This window comes from Leptodactylus fuscus, chromosome 6 (genome assembly GCF_031893055.1).
Source record: "Leptodactylus fuscus isolate aLepFus1 chromosome 6, aLepFus1.hap2, whole genome shotgun sequence".
NCBI lineage: Eukaryota > Metazoa > Chordata > Amphibia > Anura > Leptodactylidae > Leptodactylus > Leptodactylus fuscus.
The window spans coordinates 21,772,360-21,796,415 of NC_134270.1; the positions used below are offsets into that span (position 1 = coordinate 21,772,360).

Below are 24,056 nucleotides of genomic sequence, written 5' to 3' on the forward strand. Positions count from 1 at the left end.
ATGGCTGAGCCGGAGAGTGAAACAGATCGGCTCCTGCAGGATGGTGAAGGTGAGTGTGAAAGTGCTGAAGTATACACTCACCGGCCACTTTATTAGGTACACCTGTCCAACTGCTCGTTAACACTTAATTTCTAATCAGCCAATCACATGGCGGCAACTCAGTGCATTTAGGCATATAGACATGGTCAAGACAATCTCCTGCAGTTCAAACCGAGCATCAGTATGGGGAAGAAAGGTGATTTGAGTGCCTTTGAACGTGGCATGGTTGTTGGTGCCAGAAGGGCTGGTCTGAGTATTTCAGAAACTGCTGATCTACTGGGATTTTCACACACAACCATCTCTAGGGTTTACAGAGAATGGTCCGAAAAAGAAAAAACATCCAGTGAGCGGCAGTTCTGTGGGCGGAAATGCGTTGTTGATGCCAGAGGTCAGAGGAGAATGGCCAGACTGGTTCGAGCTGATAGAAAGGCAACAGTGACTCAAATAGCCACCCGTTACAACCAAGGTAGCCAGAAGAGCATCTCTGAACGCCGCACAGTACGTCGAACTTTGAGGCAGATGGGCTACAGCAGCAGAAGACCACACCGGGTGCCACTCCTTTCAGCTAAGAACAGGAAACTGAGGCTACAATTTGTACAAGCTCATCGAAATTGGACAATTGAAGATTGGAAAAACGTTGCCTGGTCTGATGAATCTCGATTTCTGCTGCGACATTCGGATGGTAGGGTCAGAATTTGGCGTCAACAACATGAAAGCATGGATCCATCCTGCCTTGTACGGTTCAGGTTGGTGGTGGTGGTGTCATGGTGTGGGGAATATTTTCTTGGCACTCTTTGGGCCCCTTGGTACCAATTGAGCATCGTTGCAACGCCAAAGCCTACCTGAGTATTGTTGCTGACCATGTCCATCCCTTTATGACCACAATGTACCCAACATCTGATGGCTACTTTCAGCAGGATAATGCAATGCCATGTCATAAAGCTGGAATCATCTCAGACTGGTTTCTTGAACATGACAATGAGTTCACTGTACTCCAATGGCCTCCACAGTCACCAGATCTCAATCCAATAGAGGAGCATCTTTGGGATGTGGTGGAACGGGAGATTCGCATCATGGATGTGCAGCCGACAAATCTGCGGCAACTGTGTGATGCCATCATGTTAATATGGACCAAAATCTCTGAGGAATGCTTCCAGCACCTTGTTGTATCTATGCCACGAAGAATTGAGGCAGTTCTGAAGGCAAAAGGGGGTCCAACCCGTTACTAGCATGGTGTACCTAATAAAGTGGCCGGTGAGTGTATGTGAATGTGATTGTGTGTGGTTAGGGGCTAGGTTGTAGAGAGGAATGTGAAGTTTAGGGGCTTGCTATGGGCCAAAGTGTGTGATTTTGCAGAGATGGTGATGTGAGTTGGATGTTTGTGTGGGTCGTGGGAAAAACGTATGTGCGTTATTGTGACGAAAATCCAGTGTATTAGCTATGTTTGTGGAAAATTGGAGCCAAATCGGTGGAGCGGTTTTTCGGTGATTGAGGAACAAACATCCGAACATCCAAACACACAAACCCACAAACTCACAAACTTTCACATTTCTAATATTAATAGGATATATATATATATATATATATATATATATATATATATATATATATATATATATATATACAGTCCTATGAAAAAGTTTGGGCACCCCTATTAATCTTAATCATTTTTAGTTCTAAATATTTTGGTATTTGCAGCAACCATTTCAGTTTGATATATCTAATAACTGATGGACACAGTAATATTTCAGGATTGAAATGAGGTTTATTGTACTAACAGAAAATGTGCAATATGCATTAAACCAAAATTTGACCGGTGCAAAAGTATGGGCACCTCAACAGAAAAGTGACATTAATATTTAGTAGATCCTCCTTTTGCAAAGATAACAGCCTCTAGTCGCTTCCTGTAGCTTTTAATCAGTTCCTGGATCCTGGATAAAGGTATTTTGGACAAACAATTCAAGTTCAGTCAAGTTAGATGGTCGCCGAGCATGGACAGCCCGCTTCAAATCATCCCACAGATGTTCAATGATATTCAGGTCTGGGGACTGGGATGGCCATTCCAGAACATTGTAATTGTTCCTCTGCATGAATGCCTGAGGATTTGGAGCGGTGTTTTGGATCATTGTCTTGCTGAAATATCCATCCCCAGCGTAACTTCAACTTCGTCACTGATTCTTGAACATTATTCTCAAGAATCTGCTGATACTGAGTGGAATCCATGCGACCCTCAACTTTAACAAGATTCCCGGTGCCGGCATTGGCTACACAGCCGCAAAGCATGATGGAACCTCCACCAAATTTTACAGTGGGTAGCATGTGTTTTTCTTGGAATGCTGTTTCTTTTTGGACGCCATGCATAACGCCTTTTCTTATAACCAAACAACTCAATCTTTGTTTCCAAAATGAAGTTGGCTTCTCCAAATGTGCTTTTGCATACCTCAGGCAACTCTTTGTGGCGTACGTGCAGAAACGGCTTCTTTCTCATCACTCTCCCATACAGCTTCTCCTTGTGCAAAGTGCGCTGTATAGTTGACCGATGCACAGTGACACCATCTGCAGCAAGATGATGCTGCAGCTCTTTGGAGGTGATCTGTGGATTGTCCTTGACTGTTCTCACCATTCTTCTTCTCTGCCTTTCTGATATTTTTCTTGGCCTGCCACTTCTGGGCTTAACAAGACCTGTCCCTGTGGTCTTCCATTTCCTTACTATGTTCCTCACAGTGGAAACTGACAGGTTAAATCTCTGAGACAACATTTTGTATCCTTCCCCTGAACAACTATGTTGAACAATCTTTGTTTTCAGATCATTTGAGAGCGGGCTGTCCATGCTCGGCGACCATCAAACTTAACTGAACTTGAATTGTTTTGTAGAAAGAAATGGTCCAAAATCCCTTCATCCAGGATCCAGGAACTGATTAAAAGCTACAGGAAGCAACTAGAGGCTGTTATCTTTGCAAAAGGAGGATGTACTAAATATTAATGTCACTTTTCTGTTGAGGTGCCCATATTTTTGCACCGGTCAAATTTTGGTTTAATGCATATTGCGCATTTTCTGTTAGTACAATAAACCTCATTTCAATCCTGAAATATTACTGTGTCCATCAGTTATTAGATATATCAAACTGAAATGGCTGTTGCAAACACCAAAATATTTAGAACTAAAAATGATTAAGATTAATAGGGGTGCCCAAACTTTTTCATAGGACTGTATATATATATATATATATATATATATATATATATATTTATATATATATATATTTATATATATATATATATATATACACATGTATATATAAATAAATAAAACACTTATACATACACGCTATGAGGTGAGGTCACTCTGTGTGTGAAGGGATGTAGATGTAGACAGTCATGTCCCTAAGCTGCTGATTCTTATCTCAGAGGCCTCAAGTGAGAAGACACATCTGTGTCCTGTGGATTGTTCTTATTTTTTCTGTCAATGAAACCTACACCTAAACTTTCCAAGGACTAGATGTTTGTATGACCTGAAACATAAAACTATAGAATTCAATCAAGATTTTCTTATGATTGTATGTAAGTTATATTGACCCCCACACCAGAGGGCGCTCTTCACCACACCAGTGTTGGGAACAATATTGTTCATATTGTGTTGTAAAACACAGTTGAATGTTTGTACTGCACATTCAGCACCGCTATATCTGCATTTCTGGACCACCTTCCTATCCTTCTTATTGTATCACCTACCCAGGTCTATCACTGGCTCACCTCACTACAGGCCATAAAGGGAACCTCCAGATATAAAACAGCTTTTTATAAATTAATATTACAGGTGAATATAAGAAACATTGTAATATAATTTATTAAATAAATATGTTTCCTTTTCACTTATTAAGCGTAACTTATTACATAGAAGTCTATGGAGAGGAGAGAGGAAACCATGTTTGTTTCAGTTTGTATCCCATTGCCAAGTTCTGGACATCCTGACCCTCCTTCTATTTCATCTCCGGTATACTGCTCATGGTATGTTAGTGACTTTCCTATAGCTCCGAGTCCCCCACTACTAAATATTATCCGGGGAATTCACTGGATTTGCTAGAGGCTCTTAAGTTCTGGTTCTATATTAGTACATTGGCCCTGCCCAATGATTGCACTGTGGCATGATAGATACATTTATATGATTATAGATATGGATTATTTAACCCTTTTGTTTTCCAAAGTTGTGGAGTATCATCTCTTTAATGTTTGAGCATTTATGGTCTTGTATGTAAAACATTCGTGCTGACGCGTGGGATAGGACGAATTCTAGCTAATTCATCATGAGACCAAAAGCAACTTTATGAGATAAATGTCACATTTTACCAATATATGACCAATAGTCTATCAATAATTAGCCAGGGTCCGATCATTTTTTTGATTGATTGTGCTGATGACGTTGTTGGATCTATAAGTAAAGTGTTCATTCCGGGCTGAGAAGAGGTAGACACAAGTGTTCTTCAACTAGACAATACCCTACAGTACGTATATATGTTCATCATTAGAGATGAGCGAGTAGTTAAATATTCCATATTCGTTTCGAGTAGCCCCTCAATATTCAACTACTCGAAACGAATATCAAACCCTATTATAGCCTATGGGGGAAAAATGCTCGTTTCAGGGGTAGGCAACATTCGATCAAACTGAACTTACCAAGTCCACGAGTGAGGGTCGGGCTGGATTCTCCGAGAAGTCTTCTCCGCGCAGCGTCCCCGCATTGTCATCCGGCAATGAATTCACTCTGCCAGGCATCGGGCCTGGGCAGAGACGACTGCCATTTTCTTGTAGCGCGGGCATGCGCAGACGGCTCTGTCCAGGCCCGAATACCGTAGTATTCGATCAAATACCTACTGGATCGAATACTACTCGCTCATCTCTATTCATCATACTGTATATGATGGCACTTTTGAGAGCTTTACAGGTCTGTACAGCCCTCCGACGCGCGAGTGAACTCATCCAGGCGTCGGAGGGCTGTACAGACCTTACTGAGCATGCGCAGTCGGCTCTAACAGGGTCTCGCTGTCAGAGCCGACTGCGCAGGCGTCAGACATGACGAAGAAAGAAGACGACAGACAAGGGGAGAAGGCAGATGAATAAGAAGGACGCCCCCATTGCTCCTCATTAGCATACTGGTAAGTACCGGTATTTCTAAGGAACGGCGCGACGGAGATCACATCTAAAGGTAGGAGACGAATAGCCTTTCTTAAGGCTATTCTGAAGAAGTAATTAGAAAAAAAGTTGCTTTAATGGTAGAATCCCTTTAAACTGCACCGTATATATCGCGAAGTGTCTGATGCGGTCAGGGGTGTAGTACCTGCTCTTACCGCCATCCAGGTACAGCAGATCCACAGGCAGAGTAACAGGACTGCTGGGCCGTAGCTACACATGTCAGCAGGCTATATAAATATCCATGTTGATGTCAACAGATACTGCCAAGAGCCACCTTACATGTACTGACTGCTTCTATATTAGAAAACCACCCAAGCTGCCCTTCTTCCCCTATTCATTCACTCTGAGCAGTGCCCCATAGTGATCCGACATCCTCAAGATAGTGATAAAGTAAACAGCCATTGTGTGTTATGTGTATGTTGGTCTATGTACATGGGTCTGTGTCTATATATGTGGATTTGTGTCTATGTAATAGAGATTGACAAATCCATTGGAAGTCAGCCGGGTTAAAATAATCCAAACCAAACAAATGGCGATTTTCTTTGCATGAACAAAAATGGCTGCACTACGTGTTAGACCAGGAGATATAGAGCAGACAATGTCATGTGTAGTGACTCGCAGATCACGTGATCGTAACATCTACCAGCCTCTCATCCATTAGACCTTACAGTGCTGATGTCATATTTAGTAAAAAAAAAAAGCTTGGACAATACTGATCAGCTCCAGCTCATGAAAGGGGTTGACATACACACATCTGTGTATTAACTCACTGGCTCACAACCTATTAGATAGACTATAGGCAGCAGAAGTCAGAAAGCTGTACAATAGTTATACACATTCTTTAAACATAATTTTGTACTGTAGAAGACAATTCTGTTAGTGAAAAATATTTTGTTAAGGACTTTTTTAGGCAAGAGTTAAAGTTAAAATCATTAAAAATGATTTTTTTAAGACTAACACATAGTAATAACCTTAAGAAAGACTATTCTTCTCCTACCTTTAGATGTCTTCTCTGGGCCGCCGTTCTGCAGACATCCCAGTTTTCGTCCATATGCTAATTCGTTTTCTCCCAGCTTTGGAGGCGGTCCCCAGCACTCAAAACTCTCCAGCGACAGCTTCTTCTTCCTTTGGAATGCCCTCTCTGTGACATCTTCTTCTGGCTTTAAATGGCGCGCATGCACAGTTGGCCGCTTACACAGTATGCTCATGTAAGCACCCACAAGAATATGGCCGCAGACATGTGCAGTTGGCTCTTCCCGATGACAAAGCTGACTGCACATGCATGACATTTAAAGCCAGAAGAAACCATCGGAAATAGTGGTCGTGGAGAGGGTGTTCCAGAGGAAGAAGAGGCCATCGCTGGAGAGTTTTCTTGCAGCCCCCAGTGCTATTTGAGTGCTGGGAACTGCCTCCAGTGCAGCGAGAAAACTAATTAGCATATGGACGAAAACCGGGATATCTGCGGAACAGCAGCACTGGTTTCGATGACACTGCCAGTAGCCATGAGATTGTACTTCCTGAGAATGTTGATGAAGTTTTTATTATTTAGCTAGTTCATTTCAGTCACAGGAGGATGTTGTATCCAAGAGTGATGTGATCTTGAGTCAGGCTTCTGTGTGTACCTCCTCCTTCATAACAAGTAATTTACTGAAGGGCCTTTCTGGACTGTCACCCGTGTCTTCTTCACTGACACAGAGGTAGTTATGTTGCAACTGCTGAGCAATCTATTCCTCCTAATCAGAGCAGACTTCCTCCTCTTTTTGATGAGCTGGATGAGAACAGTCAGCATTATGAACAAGCAGAGAAGGAAGACATGATGTGTGTTTGTGGTGGTGGAGGTAGTAGTGGTGGGTGTTATGGTCTGGGGATCTCTTACCATGGACTGGCCCTTGAGTGATAACTTCTCAATCAGCTTAAAAGAAAAAACATACAAAACCCCCCAGAAGTATGAGAAGTTTGGAATACTAGTGTGGATACTCCTACACCCTGCCTTGCACAAGTAGAAGTAGCCGTGGGCCAGACTAACTTGCCTGAGTGGGCACGAGCACAGCCGGAGAAATAACTCACCTATAATAGTGAAACAGGAACCCCTACCTAGTTTCACATTATGAAGGAGAAGCAGATGCAGAAAAAGCCCCCACAGAGGTCTGACTGGACTAATGGTGAATATGAGGGGGACACAAAGTATAGGATAGCATACCATGTACAGTATTAGTGCAACTTTATTGACATTTACACTAAACACAGCAATGGAAATTGAAACTATCCGGGACCTGGTAAGTTACCATGGGAAGGAATAAGGGGAACTAAACTAGTTCACTGATTTTACCCATTCCCAATCAGTCCATGGCATTCTCCTTCAATTACAGTCCAGTGCCAACATAAATAGTGAATGCTATGGTTTGTGTGAGGGTGGGGGTTGCTAGTTCACTGTTTGCCTCAGGCAGCGGATGGAATAGATATACCCAGGGCCGCCATCAGGAATTTTGGGGCCCCATACAGCCTAAGTGTCTGGGCCCCCCCCCCCCCCACGCCATTTTAAAACTACCTTATTTTGCGTCATACCAATTCTGTATCACATTTCCCTTTATTTAGCAGCATTACAAGGCTTAATCAGATTCTATTTGCAGGTAAAATCTACTATGTGTAGAGAGCCAACACCATCTATAAGAGCCTCCTAATAAATCCTCAGGGCTTTTTCACATTGCGTTTTTGGCCTCCCTTGCCGGGATACGTTGGTAACCAGTCAGAATCACCTGTCAACTTATCCCTGCACAAAGAACTGGCCATTAAAAAAAGGGGGGGCCTGCAGTTCTCCGTGCAGGGATAAGTGGGTAGCTGATTGTGACTGGTTACCAACGTATCCCGGCAAGGGAGGCCAAAAACGCAACGTGAACACTCCTTTAAAGTGAAAGTCCCACCCCCAAACAGGCTGCTATGCTAGTAACATAGCCGCCTACATCATTATTAATACAAAGCACACATACCTTTGGAGCTATTGTGTGCTTGGTAGTTCTCCAGCTAAAAACTTATATATTATATATTATTGCCCCAGCTTCCTCTCCGCAGTGCCGCACACCCGATGTCCCAACAATCCCCCTCCCCCCCCCCCCCGTCCACCCTCTAACATCTTTCCATTGCCCCCAGTACCCATATCTCCCAACTTTTGAAGAACCAAAAGAGGGACAAAATGTGCGGCGCGCTTTGCGCGCCGTGGGAAATTTAGCCCCACCCACTGTTATGTTGACTCCGACAACTCATTAATTTTTCATGTGCCCGCACACAGTATAATCCTCCTACAGTCACCTGTAAACTATATGTCCCCCCTTCGTCTCTCCCCCAGCTTCATATACACCCTTCATCTGCCTCCAGATTCATGTCCCCTCCATCTCTGCCCCCAGATTCATGTCCCCCTTCCATCTCTGCCCCCAGATTCATGTCCCCCCTCCATCTTTGCCCCAGATTCATGTCCCCCCTCCATCTCTGCCCCCAGATTCATGTCCCCCTTCCATCTCTGCCCCCAGATTCATGTCCCAACATCTCTGCCCCCAGATTCATGTCCCCCCATCTCTGCCCCCAGATTCATGTCTCCACAGCTCTGCCCCCAGATTCATGTCCCCCATCTCTGCCCCCAGATTCATGTCCCCCCATCTCTGCCCCCAGATTCATGTCCCCTCCATCTCTGCCCCCAGATTCATGTCTCCACAGCTCTGCCCCCAGATTCATGCCCCCCATCTCTGCCCCCAGATTCATGCCCCCATCTCTGCCCCGAGATTCATGCCCCCCATCTCTGCCCCCAGATTCATGTCCCTCCATCTCTGCCCCCAGTGTCATACCGTCCTCTCCTTCATCTGCCCCCAGTTTCACGTTCCACATTAGACTTACCTTCTCCTTCGTTCCCCCGCTGCTCTCTCGGCGCCTCTCTCTCTTACTGGCGCACAGTTGTAGACGCGATGTGACGTCATCACATCGCGTCTACACTGCCGGGTAGCCGGCGGCAGCGCTGAAGCGAGGAGCTGACCTGTGTCAGCTCCTCTCTTCGCTGCTGCCGCCGGTCTCGCTGACACATATGCGGCTGAAGCGAGGAGCTGACCTGTGTCAGCTCCTCTCTTCACTGCTGCCGCCGGTCTCGCTGACACATATGCGGCTGAAGCGAGGAGCTGACCTGTGTCAGCTCCTCTCTTCGCTGCTGCCGCCGGTCTCGCTGACACATATGCGGCTGAAGCGAGGAGCTGACCTGTGTCAGCTCCTCTCTTCGCTGCTGCCGCCGGTCTCGCTGACACATATGCGGCTGAAGCAAGGAGCTGACCTGTGTCAGCTCCTCTCTTCGCTGCTGCCGCCGGTCTCGCTTTCACATATGCAGCTGAAGCGAGGAGCTGACCTGTGTCAGCTCCTCTCTTCGCTGCTGCCGCCGGTCTCGCTGACACATATGCGGCTTCAGCCGCATATGTGTCAGCGAGAGAGGCGGCAGCAGCGAAGAGAGGAGCTGACACAGGTCAGCTCCTTGCTTCAGCCGCGTATGTCTGCAACTCAGATCTGCGTCCTCTGGACGCAGATCTGAGTTGAAACAGCAGACATAGAATGACTGCTGTGGGCGCCAGGGGGCCGGCACACGGTGGCGGGCCAAAACCGGGCCCCCCCCCATTTTTAAATTTGGCCGGGCCCCTGACGCCAGTAGCAGTAGTACTGGCCTATCGGCGGCCCTGGATATACCCCTGGCTGCAGTTAGATAAATCTGTTGCATTTGTCGACTATCTAGTCTAACTTTGCTCTTCCTATCAGTTGGCTTAAAACTTCTTGGCACAAATATTATTGTTGGTATAATAAAAAGTTGTGCAGTTTTCCAATATACTTTCTGTACCAATTCCTCAAGGCTTTTTAGATCTCTGCTTGCATTCATTCATTCTGCTTACTCCCAGTGGATAAACAACAGTCCATGATTATGTGATATATACGGTCCATGGTCATGTGATGGACACAGGTGCACCTGGACTGTACATTAGAGATGAGCGAGTACTGTTCGGATCAGCCGATCCAAACAGCATGCTCCATAGAAATGAATGGATGCACCTGGTACTTCCACTTTGACGTCGACCGGCCGCATAACCCCCCGCGTGCCGGCTACGTCCATTCATTTCTATGCGAGCGTGCTGTTTGGATTGGCTGATCCAAACAGTACTCGCTCATCTCTACATCACATGACCATGAAAAGTATATTGCGTGACCATGGACTGATTTTTATCCACTGGAGTAAAGAATCAATGTCAGCAAGCAGAGATCTAGAAAACCATGAGGCATTGATACAGAAAGTTTATTGGAAAATTGTACAACTTTTTATTATAAATTTCACTGACGGGTTACCACTCTATAAATATATTTCACTGATGGAGTGACTAAAAATTAACTTTTATTAAATAATTTAAAATATAGGAGAAAATGTAAAGTCCTAAAAAATGTGTTTCGGTAGTTGGACTTTAAATAATAGGCATGCGGTGTATGATTTTCACATCGCCTGAATAAACCCAAAGGTCTCAACAAAACCTCACACTTAGAAGCTTCAATATCAATGTCTATGCTTCAAAATATATGCATTATACATATCACTAGTCAGATGCCCGAAGATAGACGAGCTTATTGACTAACCGGCAAGAAAAACACCCAGGCTCCACATAGTTAATGAAAACCAGGCTCTATCTCAATTCCTATCATATTATACTAGCTGCCTAAATAGCATAGCTAATGCTTCTTTCTCCTCAATCAAGAGGAGAGAGAAGCATTAGCTATGCTATTTCTAAAAACAATTATCACGTCCATAGGGAATAGAAGCGGATACAGAGTATAACAGAGCTACGCGTTTCAGAACATTGTTCCTTCCTCATGGCATTCTGACATATTGTGCAAACTTTCCTTAAAAACACCCTTAATTGATGTCTCCACCCTTAAAACCTTTAACCCCTAAGAGAAATATATACTCGACCGTTTTCTTCTTCACTTCTTCTATACAACATATATAGACTTATAAATGATATGTTCATACCTCCTTATCTCATGATCTTACAGTTTACTTAAATGATAGACACTAGTCATATGCTTAGAAACACGAACAGGTCATCGGACAATCCCGTTAATAATCATAAACCTATTGTTGTATAATAAATCAATCTAAATATAAAAAACTGAAAATATATTTGAAAATCCATTAGGTTTATGTTATTGAAAACTTAATTCTGTAATTTTAATGAGTGCTAATAATTATGTATATAGACTTCTCTGTTACTACAGCAAAAGGAAACCATTCATTCACTACAAAAGTAGCCATATGATATCCCGATCACATGTGCTGTTGTTACTACAGGGACACGGAGACGCCTCTTCACTTGTGAAGGAAAGCATGTGATTTATAAGTTACATGCTCTATAACCGATACAATTAAACGGAAGAACTTTATATCATTTTAGTGGATACCACATCATCATATTACGTGGTTTTCTCCGTTACTAGAACGAGGGAAGATCACTCACCCAATAGCCAAGGTAGTCACGTGATACCCTGATCACATGATTATATATGCTGATATTGTTACAGAGGCACAGAAAACCACCTCTTAAAGGGGCTCTATCAGCAAAATTATGCTAATAGAGCCCCACATATGCGTGAGTAGTCTTTAAAAAGGCTATTCAGCCACCGTAAATGTTATGCTATACCCCGGTCCCGTTTTTAAATAAAAGCATAAAAACATATATACAAATCTTACCCAACGTGCACCGGGGGCGGTGATGCATGATGTCGCATCATCTTCGGGCACGCCTGCCTCTTCTTTTTTCTTGGAGCGATGCCCTCTGGTCCCGTCTCTTCTGCCAGCTTCCTATTGGTCTTCTTCCAGCTTGTGGTCTTTAAATCTCGCGCCTGCGTAGTAGCGCTTCCCTCCGGAGCAGTACGCTCGTGTAGTTCTACGGGGACTGGCAAGTGAGCCTGCGCAGTAGTGCTCCGGAGAAAAGCGCTGCTACGCAGGCGCAGGATTTGAAGACAAGAAGACGGAAGAAGACACGGAACCAGAGGGCGTAACTACAAGAAGACAGAAGAGGCAGGCGTGCCCGAAGGTGACTTAGCATCGTGCATCCCTGCCCATGGTACATGTTCAGGTACGGTTAACATATATGTTTTAATGCTTTTATTTAAAAACGGGACCGGGGGTTAATATAACATTTACGGTGCCTGAATAGCCTTTTTAAAGGCTATTCACACATATGTGGGGCTCTATTAGCATAATTTTGCTGATAGAGCCCCTTTAAATTAAGCATGTGATCTATGAATCACATGACCACATATTTCATACCCATAATACAATGGAGTGGACAACCTTACTGTGATAGCACAAGCACCAATTCCCACAGCAACAAGTCTCAAAACCATCAGACTGCTAGAAAAACCAAAAAGAAACCCCAGGTCAGTATAATCTTAACATATTCGTATTAAGTGATGTTTAGTAAAAGATTATTATTGTTTTTTTATTATTATCTTTTGTTCTTCTAGATTTACTTTATTCTTCAAGATACAGATGAAAATGAAATATAGAAATATTAACAATATTGAATATAAAATGTAATATTATATTGTATGATTAGTAAATGTATTTTAATTATATTAGTTAACTGTATTGTACTATTTTATGTATTTCTATGAAAATTAAATAACCTACTTAATTTATGGGAAACTAAATAGTAATGGTTATTATTAAAAATTGGTTACACTGATAAATTAGTCAGTAAATGTATGATAAATCTGAGCGGATATTTAAAGGGATTCTACCATTAAAGCAACTTTTTTTGGGAGGACCAGGAGAGGAGAGGTAAGGGAACGTGACAAACACAGTTACTTGCCTCTCCACGATCCTGCCAGGCCTCCTTCCTTCTTGTCTGACGTCTCTGAAATCACATGAACCCGGCCTGCTTCCCGGGTGTAACAGGCCAGAGTAACCCTGTCCCAGATTAACCCCTGGTATTATTTGGCCTAAACCAGAATATACCCCGGAGTATAAACTGGCCTAGGCCAAACTATACCCTAGGGTATAAAATAGCCTAGGCCAAACTGTACCCCTCCAGGCCAGATTATACGTATCTGACACTGTGATCTGTAGTACGGGGGCACCACAAGGTACAGTTCTTGCCCCTTTTCTCTTCACACTGTACACTGCTGACTTTAGATGCAACTCGTCCAGCTGTTACTTACAGAAGTACTCCGATGACTCTGCAATAGTAGGCCTCATCACAGTCGGAGACGACAGGGAATACAAAGATATACAGTAATAAAAGGCAATATAATGTAGAAGTAGCAACAGCCTTAGCAGGACATACTGTGACCCATTGACAGAGTGTGGTGAGGCAGCATGGATCATTTAATCTGTGCCACATACGCCACATTGTTGGCGCCACATCTCCAGTCCCCTGATCAGCCAGATTGAAAAGCATTTTTTCCAGGATGTGAATCAGTGGAATGATGTTGTTCATCCCGTAGTCCTGGCGACTGACTAACAAAGCGGCCTCCTCAAAGGGAACAAGCAAAAGGCAGCTGTCACTAGCTAACATTAAAGTTACAAAGGGGAGTACCTCTGTCCGCTTGTATCATCAAGAAATTGTTTATGGCTTTCTCTGTTCATATAGTAGATTCAACATATGGAGGGTTGAATTCCAACAGGTGGAAACATCACATATCAGCCTATGTTGTGGGAGGCCATTCTGCTGCTGCAGCTCAAGGAGCTGTGCTTGGCTGTGTACGAGTGGCTGAAGTGCATGCAAAGTTTCCTTGACATTTTAGGATGTCTTAAGATGGATGGAACACTTAAGAAAACACTTGTCAATTATATTGAACATGTGTGCCATGCAAGGAGCATGGCTCAGCCCTCCTTGACGTATCACAGACACCATGTTTTAACCATTGTCAGTCACCATGGTTCCAATTTTAAGTTCTCTTAGAGAAAGCCAGGATTCAATTTCCTGATTGAGACAATGGAGGATTTCCTCCCCTGTGTAACTACATTCGCCCAGGTGAATGACACCGTTGTGTCCTGCACATGTGGTATGCTGGAAGAGCACTGGGAGATGTCCCTGCAATGGAGGCTGAGAAGATAGTGGAAGATGAGGCAAACATTTCAAGACCAACAGTGCAAGAACGTTACAGATGCCGTGCACTTTGGCAGACACTGAGAAGCTCTACAGTGTAGAAGTTCTACATATTTTTTGCACGACTGATACTGGCAAAGAAATGACAGCTTGGGATTCTCCATTGGTGCAAGCGTTCAATTAACTGCAAGGTGTAGAGTCCACCGAATGGAAAAGGAGTGACTGCAGAACCAGCAACTTGGACAGGAGCACATTCAGCTTCTGCACCACTGGATGAGTGCACGCATACTCTTGTCTCTTAGATATAGATTCTCTGATTGATTGCTGTCGCAATGACTGACTAGGAGGAGGAGCTGGAGCATCACGACCAGGAGATGATGGGAAAGACACACAGCTACCTTCGGCTGAGGTGGTAAAGCCTTGACTCCCTAAAATGGGGTGCGTGCCACTGGGTGATTCAATGGTTCCAGCCTGCGTAAGGCTGGGCCACCACATTGGGGCTCTCCCAGGCCACTTTATGATAACACTGCATATGTTGATGCAGGGCTGTGATGCCAACAGTGGCACCCTGGCCATGCTTCACCTTCTGTGCACAGATTGAACATATGGCCATGTTCACCTCTCCCGGCAGCTTAACAAAAAACTGCCACACTGCCGAGTAGGTGATTTTAACCCAACACTCTGCACTAACTGACTGCTACAGCCACAGCCTCCATGAACCCCTGCACCACTGCTTTCTGAGCAGGTAGGCTGCTGAAAAGCAGGTGGTCTATCCTGGGCACATTTGGCTCCCGACCTACCACTGCTACCACCCTGCTGACTCCACCACTGCCTTATGTGCAAGCTGCCACCCTCTTCTACCGATGACAATGAAGATCCTTTGTCACATGGCTCCCAATTGCGATCTGCTACATCGTCATTCACTAATGTCTGAAGGTCTCTAATGTCCTCCTCAACGGTCTTTGAGCCAAGACCCTGACTGCTCGCAACACCAGCTCCCACCCCACTCTCATCATCACTACTTGCCTGCCTACCGGATGTCTCCTCCAGATCTAGGCTGGGCGCTAGCTGCTGACTGTCCTGTAGTGGGTCTTCCTCACTGTATAGTGGCTCTGAGCCCACAGAATACAGTACTTCTCTAGCTTAGGGAACAGAAAAGGACAGAGAGAGGTTCAGGACACCTGAGGGTACAGGGCCTGCTCCCAGGCCATGCAACCTAAGGGTTGGGTCTGACATACCCACCGACTCTTGGCTGGGGGTGTCTGATGTGACTTGGGGTGAAGTGGATGACCAAGTCAACCAGTCTACAACCGTTGGGTTGCTGGTCAAAACACGACCGCAACATGACACTGGGAGGTCAGGCCTCTGTAATTGATCCCTGCTACCAAGGCCCCTTATTCTTACACCTTGAACACACAGGTATGAGTAATGAGCAGCAGTATAGCGGCAGTGAGCAATGCAATGTGTATTAAGATTCTTGCTGTTGTTAATGAGGCTGTAAAAACGCCAAATTCCTCTTTGATTTCTTCCCTGTACTTTCCCTTCACTTGTAATCCTCTTTCCCTGAACTTCTATCTGTTTTCTATCACTGTCCCTAGCTCCTGCTGATGTCTGTCACTACAGTAAGAGCGATGTGAAATGACTGTACTTAAAATGGCTGCTGTTTTTTATAGGGCTGTGACATCACCGGGGCGGCTGGCTGCTGATTATCTGTACGCTTGGCATTGTGGGTGATCCCTCATTCCCAGAGTTCCCTGCCCCTTGTTCTAACATGTGCAGCGGCCATTTTATTAAAATAGGCGATTCAATGCATCGAAGCGTGAGGAACTCTGGATTCTTGGTAAATTGAAGATTTCCTGAAATTTGGATTGAATTCCACTTCTACAGAATCGATTCGCTCATCTCTAATCATGCCATATCAGAATTGTGATACCATATGTGGTATTCATACATGAACTACATTGTATTTCTGTGGAGAATACTCCAAACCTAGACAAAAAAGCAGATGCACACTAGCTAGCATTGTAAAATGAATTAACCCTTTTGTGCTCCATGTCAAGTCCAAAAATACATCCAACAAAGAGAAAACCAGCTTGTTCAAATAACACATATTGGAGTAAAGTCAAAGGTGATTGAATAAAGGATATAGAAATAAATAACAATAAAACATATATGTAGAGTAGAGACACTACAGCTAAAGAAACCAAGTCATGGTGCATAAAAATACCAGACACAAAAAGAAAAAATCTACACAGGTATGGAATCCATACAAAGGAAAAATCATAATAACAACAGCAAAAGGCACAAAAAAGAGACAATTCCTATGTTAGGGTGCATTCACACGGAGTAACGTGCCGCGAGACCTGGCACGTATATGCCGTGTGAGATTTTGAGCGCCGTATACTCTCCCATTGCCAGGTCACGTGGCACGTTACTCCGTGTGAATGCAACCTTATAGATGTTGTGATAAAATACTGATGTGAAAAACCCTATGCAGAGAAGTGTAGAAATACAGATAAGCCACAAGATGTCACCAGCTCCTCGCTGAGTTCTTCCTTTGTACATTCTCGTTTCAGAATGAGGTGATGGGAAAGACGTCCCAAAGAGGAAAAACAGGAAAAATGGTAAATATAAAAGCAGATTTACTTATTAGTCAGGAATGTAACACTGGAAAGGATTAGTCAAAACTAATAAATCTGCTAAAATAACAGAAATGAAATAAAATGATGAATCTTTAATTCTCTATAATGGTTTCTCTGATTTCATTCAGATCTTTATATCCAATAAATGTCCCTTTTTCAGTCATTCAAAACTTTTTTTGGGGGGGGATGTTATCTATTGGGATAATAGTAATGGGATCTGAATCCTGGGGATGAACATTACAACAATGTAGATAAACCAAGTAATTGTTATTGATTTTATACCAATGGCCAGAAGGATTGTGTAGTTCTACCTGTGTAATGTAATGGACATTTACATTGCATCAAATATATAATAAAAGATGAGGGACATATCAGATTGTATTTAATAGAAAATCTCTCTCCTGTAGAAATAGATGTGAAGTTTTTGTGTTGTTCACAATTGTTCTATGACACAGACAGTGTGGGATCCCACATTTAAAGCTCACAAGGTTTTTTAGCAGGAAATTGAGCATTGACGTTAAATGCTAAGTGCAAGAATATTTTTCAGTGAGGGAGCTCTTCTGAAAGTGATCACTGACCTAGATGGAAGATTTAAATGAGGATCTTTTGGTAAAATGTCCTCTTATATTGTAAGACTTAAAGGGGGATTCCCATGTGGCATACTCGCCAGTCTTCACTGCTGTAAAATCTTCTTTCTTCCTGGTTTCTTGCGTCATTTGGTGGGCAGAGTTTCATATGCAACCTGCTGCTTAGCTCCGCGTCCAAATTAGCGTGATCCTATGGGGTGGCTGAAGGGCCTGTGATGTCATCAAAGGTCCTTAAACACTATATGTACAATGTACAATGAAGTACAGGCAGGAGCAACTCCATTCTGTGTTACATACAGAGACTGCCTGTCTCTGCCATAATGAACACAACTGAATTAGCTAGCCTGATAACTGGGAGAACAGAAGACGAGTTCAGAAATGAAAGCAGCTCCTCTCCCCTATCTGAGTGCAGGACCTAGGTCACGTGGTGTAGACACAGGAATAGCTAGATACACAGGCTCGCTCCCGTGCACTTAGCCCCTCCTCCCTCCCCCCTGAGAGCAGGCAGATACATCAATTGACTTTTGAGCAGATAAGTCAAGGGCTGTGTCAACAATGAATTGAATAAAGTAAGATAGTGGACAAACAAAGCAGTTTTGCTGAAGCAGTGTATTTAGGAAAAGTCTTACATCCACATTAACAAGCAGTATAGATAGGATCCTTGTGATGGGACAACCCCTTTAATTTATTGGAAGGCCTTTCTGGACTGTTAACTATGTCTCCTTCATCTTCATTGACACAGATCCCTAGTAGTGATGTGGCACATGCTAAGAAAGATATTTCTCCTAGTCTGAGTCTTCCTCCTCTTTTTGATTAGTCGGATGAGAACAGTCAGTACTATATGAAAGCAGAGGAAGCAAAAGTAGAAGAGGAAGACATAAATGTTGGTGGGAAAGGTAGTTATGGCATGGAGTGTGGTGCTGGTACTTGTATTGGGAGAAGCTCTAGGAGGAAATTTGTAGATGGAAGTTATGAGGGTGTGCAAAAATCTCATGGCCAAGATGACTCAGAAAAAAGTTGGAAAGGTGATGGCAACGTCAATGATGATTCCATCAGAGAAATGGGGTGTTGGCAGGGGTGATACTAATAATTCCAGCCAATGTGCATACCAAACATTCAAAAAGTCTTCCTGGGCAGACCTAATGGAGGCTAGATATGGGCAAACTAATTCATAGTGAGCAGATTGGAACCAAATATACCAAATGTTTTGTTTTTTAATGAAACCAAAACCTTTGCAATTTCTCTCAGGTGAACTTAAAAGTCTGCTGGGACTTGTATTGTGCAGTGAAAATACAGAAGAGAAGGATGACACATGTTCTGTGAAAAATAAAACCAAGCTGACTAATGCAGTGTGTTATAGTATAATACTGACCTAATTTTTTCTAATTTTCTTCAACACGAGGGGTTTAAAAAAAAAAAAAAAAAGAAAGAAAGAAAAGAAAAAAGAAATTCTCACAGAGTCAGAACTGTTGACTGTTGCCAGTCGCTATTATATATGCAGTGAAATAAAATAACTGGGAAAAAAAGGAAAAACAGGGCAGGGGAAAGGCTAGAATAGTAGGAGGAAACACTTGTGCCTCTACCATTCTGTCTACTAGTGCAAGAGTAATAATACTAATGATAAAAATGTTGGTGGAAACAGCAACACTTGTGTATATGGGCAGCCAACTGCCCCCCAATGACTAATAATGGGGAGAACATGGGATAGACATGTTATTATTTAAGGGGACAAAGACCCCTTACAGATAGGAGATCCTGAGGCGTTCAGTAAGCATCTCTTTTGCCAGAAGAAGCAGGGGGCGATCCGGTACAGAAGGAGTATTACAAATGTAGCAGAGTTAACCTGAACTTTTGCAATTGGTAAAACTACTGCAGCATGATATCTTATTATGGGCGACAACAAAATCCGATGAAATCAACATTGCTTTGTTTTATTTTATTTTTGTTTATTTTCACATTTGCAATTAGTCATATTTTCATTATTTTTTCATTTTATTTTTATTTTTTATTGTTATAATTTTTTTAATAATATATTTATTTTTTCCCTTTAAATTATTCTGTGCATAGCATGGGTTAATACTTGCCAGGTTCTTGCTGTTTTTTGTGTGACTGAGCATGCACGACTCTATACATGAATGCTGCAGTTCTTGTTTTTACCTTGCACTACCACGGCATTTTCCTACACAAGTGTCTATGTTATGGAATTAGGTGGGTGTTGGCTGCTGGTGTCATTCTGATACTTCAAGTAGTGCAACTTCCCCAATGGTGCCACTGAGGGTAATATAGGATTATCTACACCTGCTGCAGGTATTACTTATGTATGGATGTGGCACCCTGACCTAGCAGTCCCCTAAGGAAGCCAGTGGTGAGACATGTGTAGGGGCTTGTGGTGGAGGTCCCATCCATTCCCTGGTATTGTATTTCACTTTCATTGCATGGTAATAGTTATTGTAGCTCTATGTGTTCTGGGCATATACACAAGCATAGAATTAGGATTCGGAGATTTGCTATTTGTGCCATACTTTGGAGTTTGTTACCATCCACTCCAGTCTATTTTGTTTGTGCAGTGACACAATAGTGTGTAAAGTCTCCTTACATGTGCGGCTTCAGACCTAACAAAACTCTCCTTGTAAACCTCTGATGTACATCTTATACCTCTGGTGATGCTTTGTATTATTTAATCTTGTTACAATATTATATATATTAATAGTCTGCTATTATGTAATGTTATGTGTAGTGCTTTGTAGAGATGAGCGAACACTGTTCGGATCAGCCGATCCAAACAGCACGCTCCCATAGAAATGAATGGAAGAACCTGTGACGCTGACTTTGCCGGCAGCCGGCCAGCGTCACAGGTGCTTCCATTCATTTCTATGGGAGCGTGCTGTTTGGATCGGCTGATCCGAACAGTGTTCGCTCATCTCTAGTGCTTTGCTGTATACACACATGTATATTGGACACTCCTTTTGTATATAATGAGATCTGGAGATTTGCCATTTGTGCCATAACTTGGAATATGTTTTTACCTCCTCCAGTCTTTGTCTGTCAAGGACACAATAGTGTGTAAGGTCCTTTTATATGTGCGGCATCAGACCTAGTAGACATTATTGTGATATCCTCTAATGGTCTGCTATTATGTGATGATTTGTGTAGTGGTCTGGTGTATACACACAGCTATATTAGAGACTATTTGTCAATTGCACTAATTCTTTGTGAGGCCATTTACTGTTATGTCTATTTATATGTATGGCACTATCATTAAAACGTATGTAAATATCTGGTGGATATCACTAAATTCTGTGAGTAATTAGATTCCATTCATTTCTATGGGAGCGTGCTATTCGAAACGGCTGTTTCGAATAGTGTTCGCTCATCTCTAATCATATCATCTTTGTATTGTCTTTAATTTTGTGCCGGGTTTTGGATGGGACCTCTGTCATGAATTGTGATTTTTTTTTTTTTATCATTAGCTGAACACCTTATGCATCCTTATAAAAAAAAACCAAAAAAAAAAAAAAAAACTGGGTATCAGAATATAGAGACACCATGGCATTTTTTTTTTGTAAATTTTTTGGATTGTACCATCTCATAGAATAGAGGTGACATCTCATTATGGCACAGCAAACACTATAGAAACCAAGCCCATAAGAAAGTTGCATAAACAAAGTTTTTCTCCATTTCCACCCCATTTAGATTTTTTTTTCCAGCTTCCCAGTACATTGCACAGACTATTAAATGGAACCTTTTATGAAGTCCTTTTTTTTTTTTTTTTTTTTTTTTGGCAGGTTTTCCTGCAGAGAAGTTGCCCAAGACCAATCTGAACTTTTCCACCAGGGTCTGTGTGCCTCTGCCTCTTTCAGAATAATGTCTCATGAGAAATTACTTTTTTTTTTTTTTTTTTAATTTAGATTTTCTATTTTTCATGACGTTTCTATTTCTTTTATCAGTTTCCCTGTAGCTACACCCAGTCTTTATACAGGTAAAAGTTCTCAAAGTCCAGACTTCCAGTTTATTAGTATTGTCAGTCTGTGAGACAGAAGAGCAAAGAGACCGTCTAACTTACCAAGAAATAGAAAGTCAGAGACTCCAGACCTCAAGCCTCGTAAGACCCACGGAGTAATGCGCCGCTCATTTAGACATGTAAGTGGACCTATAAGTGTAGATTCCATCTAATAATTATTATACTTGTATCTGCTGTATTAGCACACAATATACTACGTTATAAATGATCTGCAACAGTCAAGTCCACACAGGGCAGTTTGGTGCAGTTTTTCTGCTTGGTGTTAATGAATGGAAACAATCCTGAGGCCGGAGCCCTGTCCTGATCATTATACAGGAGCACCGCTGGGTTATGCAGTTTTCTACTTTTGATATTTTATGTAAGAAGGGTATCTAGATGGTAAGATAAAGGCAAAGTGTCCGCATTGGCAGAATATAACCTGTGCAGGGATCTGTCTGGGGGTTCTCAGTTTTCCTGCAGTTAAAGCTTATAAGGTGTTTAGTATGTTTGTTGCCTTGAAATTGGATGTCCATTAAATATAATTTAGTGATTTAAAATTGTGGAAAATAATTAAAAAATTGAATATTTGGGTCAAATTTGGTTTGTTTCAAACCGATCCGCCCAACACTAGTACCTGCCCAATAACCTGTCCGCCATAAGGAAATCATAGCTCGCTTTCATAAAATATAAACTGGAACCCCTTTAATCAATATTATAAGTGACATTGAAAAATTGCAACTCATCACACAAAACAAGCAACCATATGTTAGGATCGGGTCTCGCAGGTATCTGTCCTGGCACACAGCGCCACCTGCGGGGCAGCCCGACTCCCGCCCTCGGTCTCATGCAGTGAGACGACTGGATTCTAAGTCCAGTTTCCCCCTACTGAGTGTGCTTGGACGTTTTCGAGCCGCTCAGAGGCGAAGTCCCATTTTGGCCATATTGAGCATGACCGGTGAGGTCATGGGCACTGCTCGCTCCTGCTGGGTGGGGACTTCCCTTTATATAGTGTGAGCCGACACCCGCCGGGTGCTCACACTTTCACTGGTAATTTGTTAATGACAGTACTTCATGGCTTGGATCCAGTAGTCAGGCAGGTTGCCAGATTAGACCTCTGTATGGGGATACCTCAGCCTCTATCTGGCACTGTAAGTAGAACTAGTAGGCTAGCAGCAGTGGTCTCTGTTCCAGCCTGTGGCGCTGACAGCAGGTTTGGTCTCTTAGTTAGCCTATTTGAACTGTCTATTCCTTTTGTACTCCTAGCTGTTGCAGGTGCATGTTTTGTTGCTGACCAGGGGTGAGGGTTAACCCTTGGTAGCCTTGCTGTGTCAGCTGTATACAGGTGCTCCTTTCCAGTGAGGTTAACTGGCAAGGTTTGGTTGCACCCTGTTCACATTGAATGCCGCGCCACATCACTGCCAGTGCAGTTTAACTGGTAGTGCGCTGTTCAGACATACAGCCGCCCATCTGGGCCTGTGGACCTCGCTGCAGTATCTTGCAGACTAGCGGTTCTGTTTAAAATATTATTTTTATATACTTACACAGAACCATAACACCATACAGTTGACAAAAAAAAAAAATTGGGATGTACTAAACTTGGCTGCATCCTGAAGGGGTTAAGTAACATTCATTTAAAGGATTTATTAAGATTTCCTGACAATAGATCGCACATATGTCTTACAGAGCTGACGTCAAGGTGATGTCTGGATCCATAAGATCTTTCTGGCTGCTACATTCCTATCTATCATCTTTATACTTTTCTTAATTCAGCGCCAGTTCATACAGGTACAGTATCTCACTCCTGTCTGCAAAACTCAGTAAGAAGAAACTGAACTCCTACATGTTTTACCTTCATCATCAGATTTCCATTTGATAAAGGTAAATTATTCCCTGCACTTGTCTATGATTTACTTTTTTTTTTTTTTCAAAGGGGTCTTTCACCAGACCCCAGCATATCAACCCAGCCCCACAGATTGGTTCGGATCACCTGAATAAAACAGTTTCTGAGATATTGACTTTTTGCCAATCACTTCCATATTGACAAAAATAGTGATATCTCAGCAACAATGGCAGCGATTCACAATGAGAAAACATTGTTTGATTCAAGGGACCTATTTATCTGTAGGGCTTGGTTGATCTACTGGGATCTAGTGGAAGACTCCCTTTAAATAGAGGGTTTTTATTTAAATTTTCCAAATAGGCTTAAGTGCTACATCAACAAGTGTAAGCTAAGGATTTATATGACAGGGATATCATTAACCCTTTTCTGGCCAAGGACGTCAGCTCTATGTCCTCCCAGGTTGGCACTTCAGTAGCGGAGGACGTAGCTAAAATGTCCTCCCTACTAATGCCGATATCTCTGTACTGCCTGTACCTATCTTGATGCTTTCACATTCATTATAAAGATGTGAATCTCATCTTTAAAATGATACCAAGGTCTTCATGATAGAATTTATAGTTTTGGAGCAATTCACTGTTG

General features: G+C 42.7%; 1 protein-coding gene across 1 annotated transcript in view; it reads left to right on the forward strand.

Annotated features, from left to right (window-relative positions):
* Window positions 1-24,056, forward strand: part of LOC142209949 (NXPE family member 1-like) — a 42,995-nt gene continuing 18,939 nt past the window's right edge. The window contains exons 1-6 of the mRNA XM_075278983.1: window positions 1-49; window positions 6,303-6,372; window positions 6,925-7,051; window positions 16,925-16,972; window positions 18,395-18,602; window positions 18,826-18,926. Coding sequence (XP_075135084.1) covers window positions 1-49; window positions 6,303-6,372; window positions 6,925-7,051; window positions 16,925-16,972; window positions 18,395-18,602; window positions 18,826-18,926 — 603 coding nt within the window. The remainder of the gene's footprint in view (window positions 50-6,302; window positions 6,373-6,924; window positions 7,052-16,924; window positions 16,973-18,394; window positions 18,603-18,825; window positions 18,927-24,056) is intronic.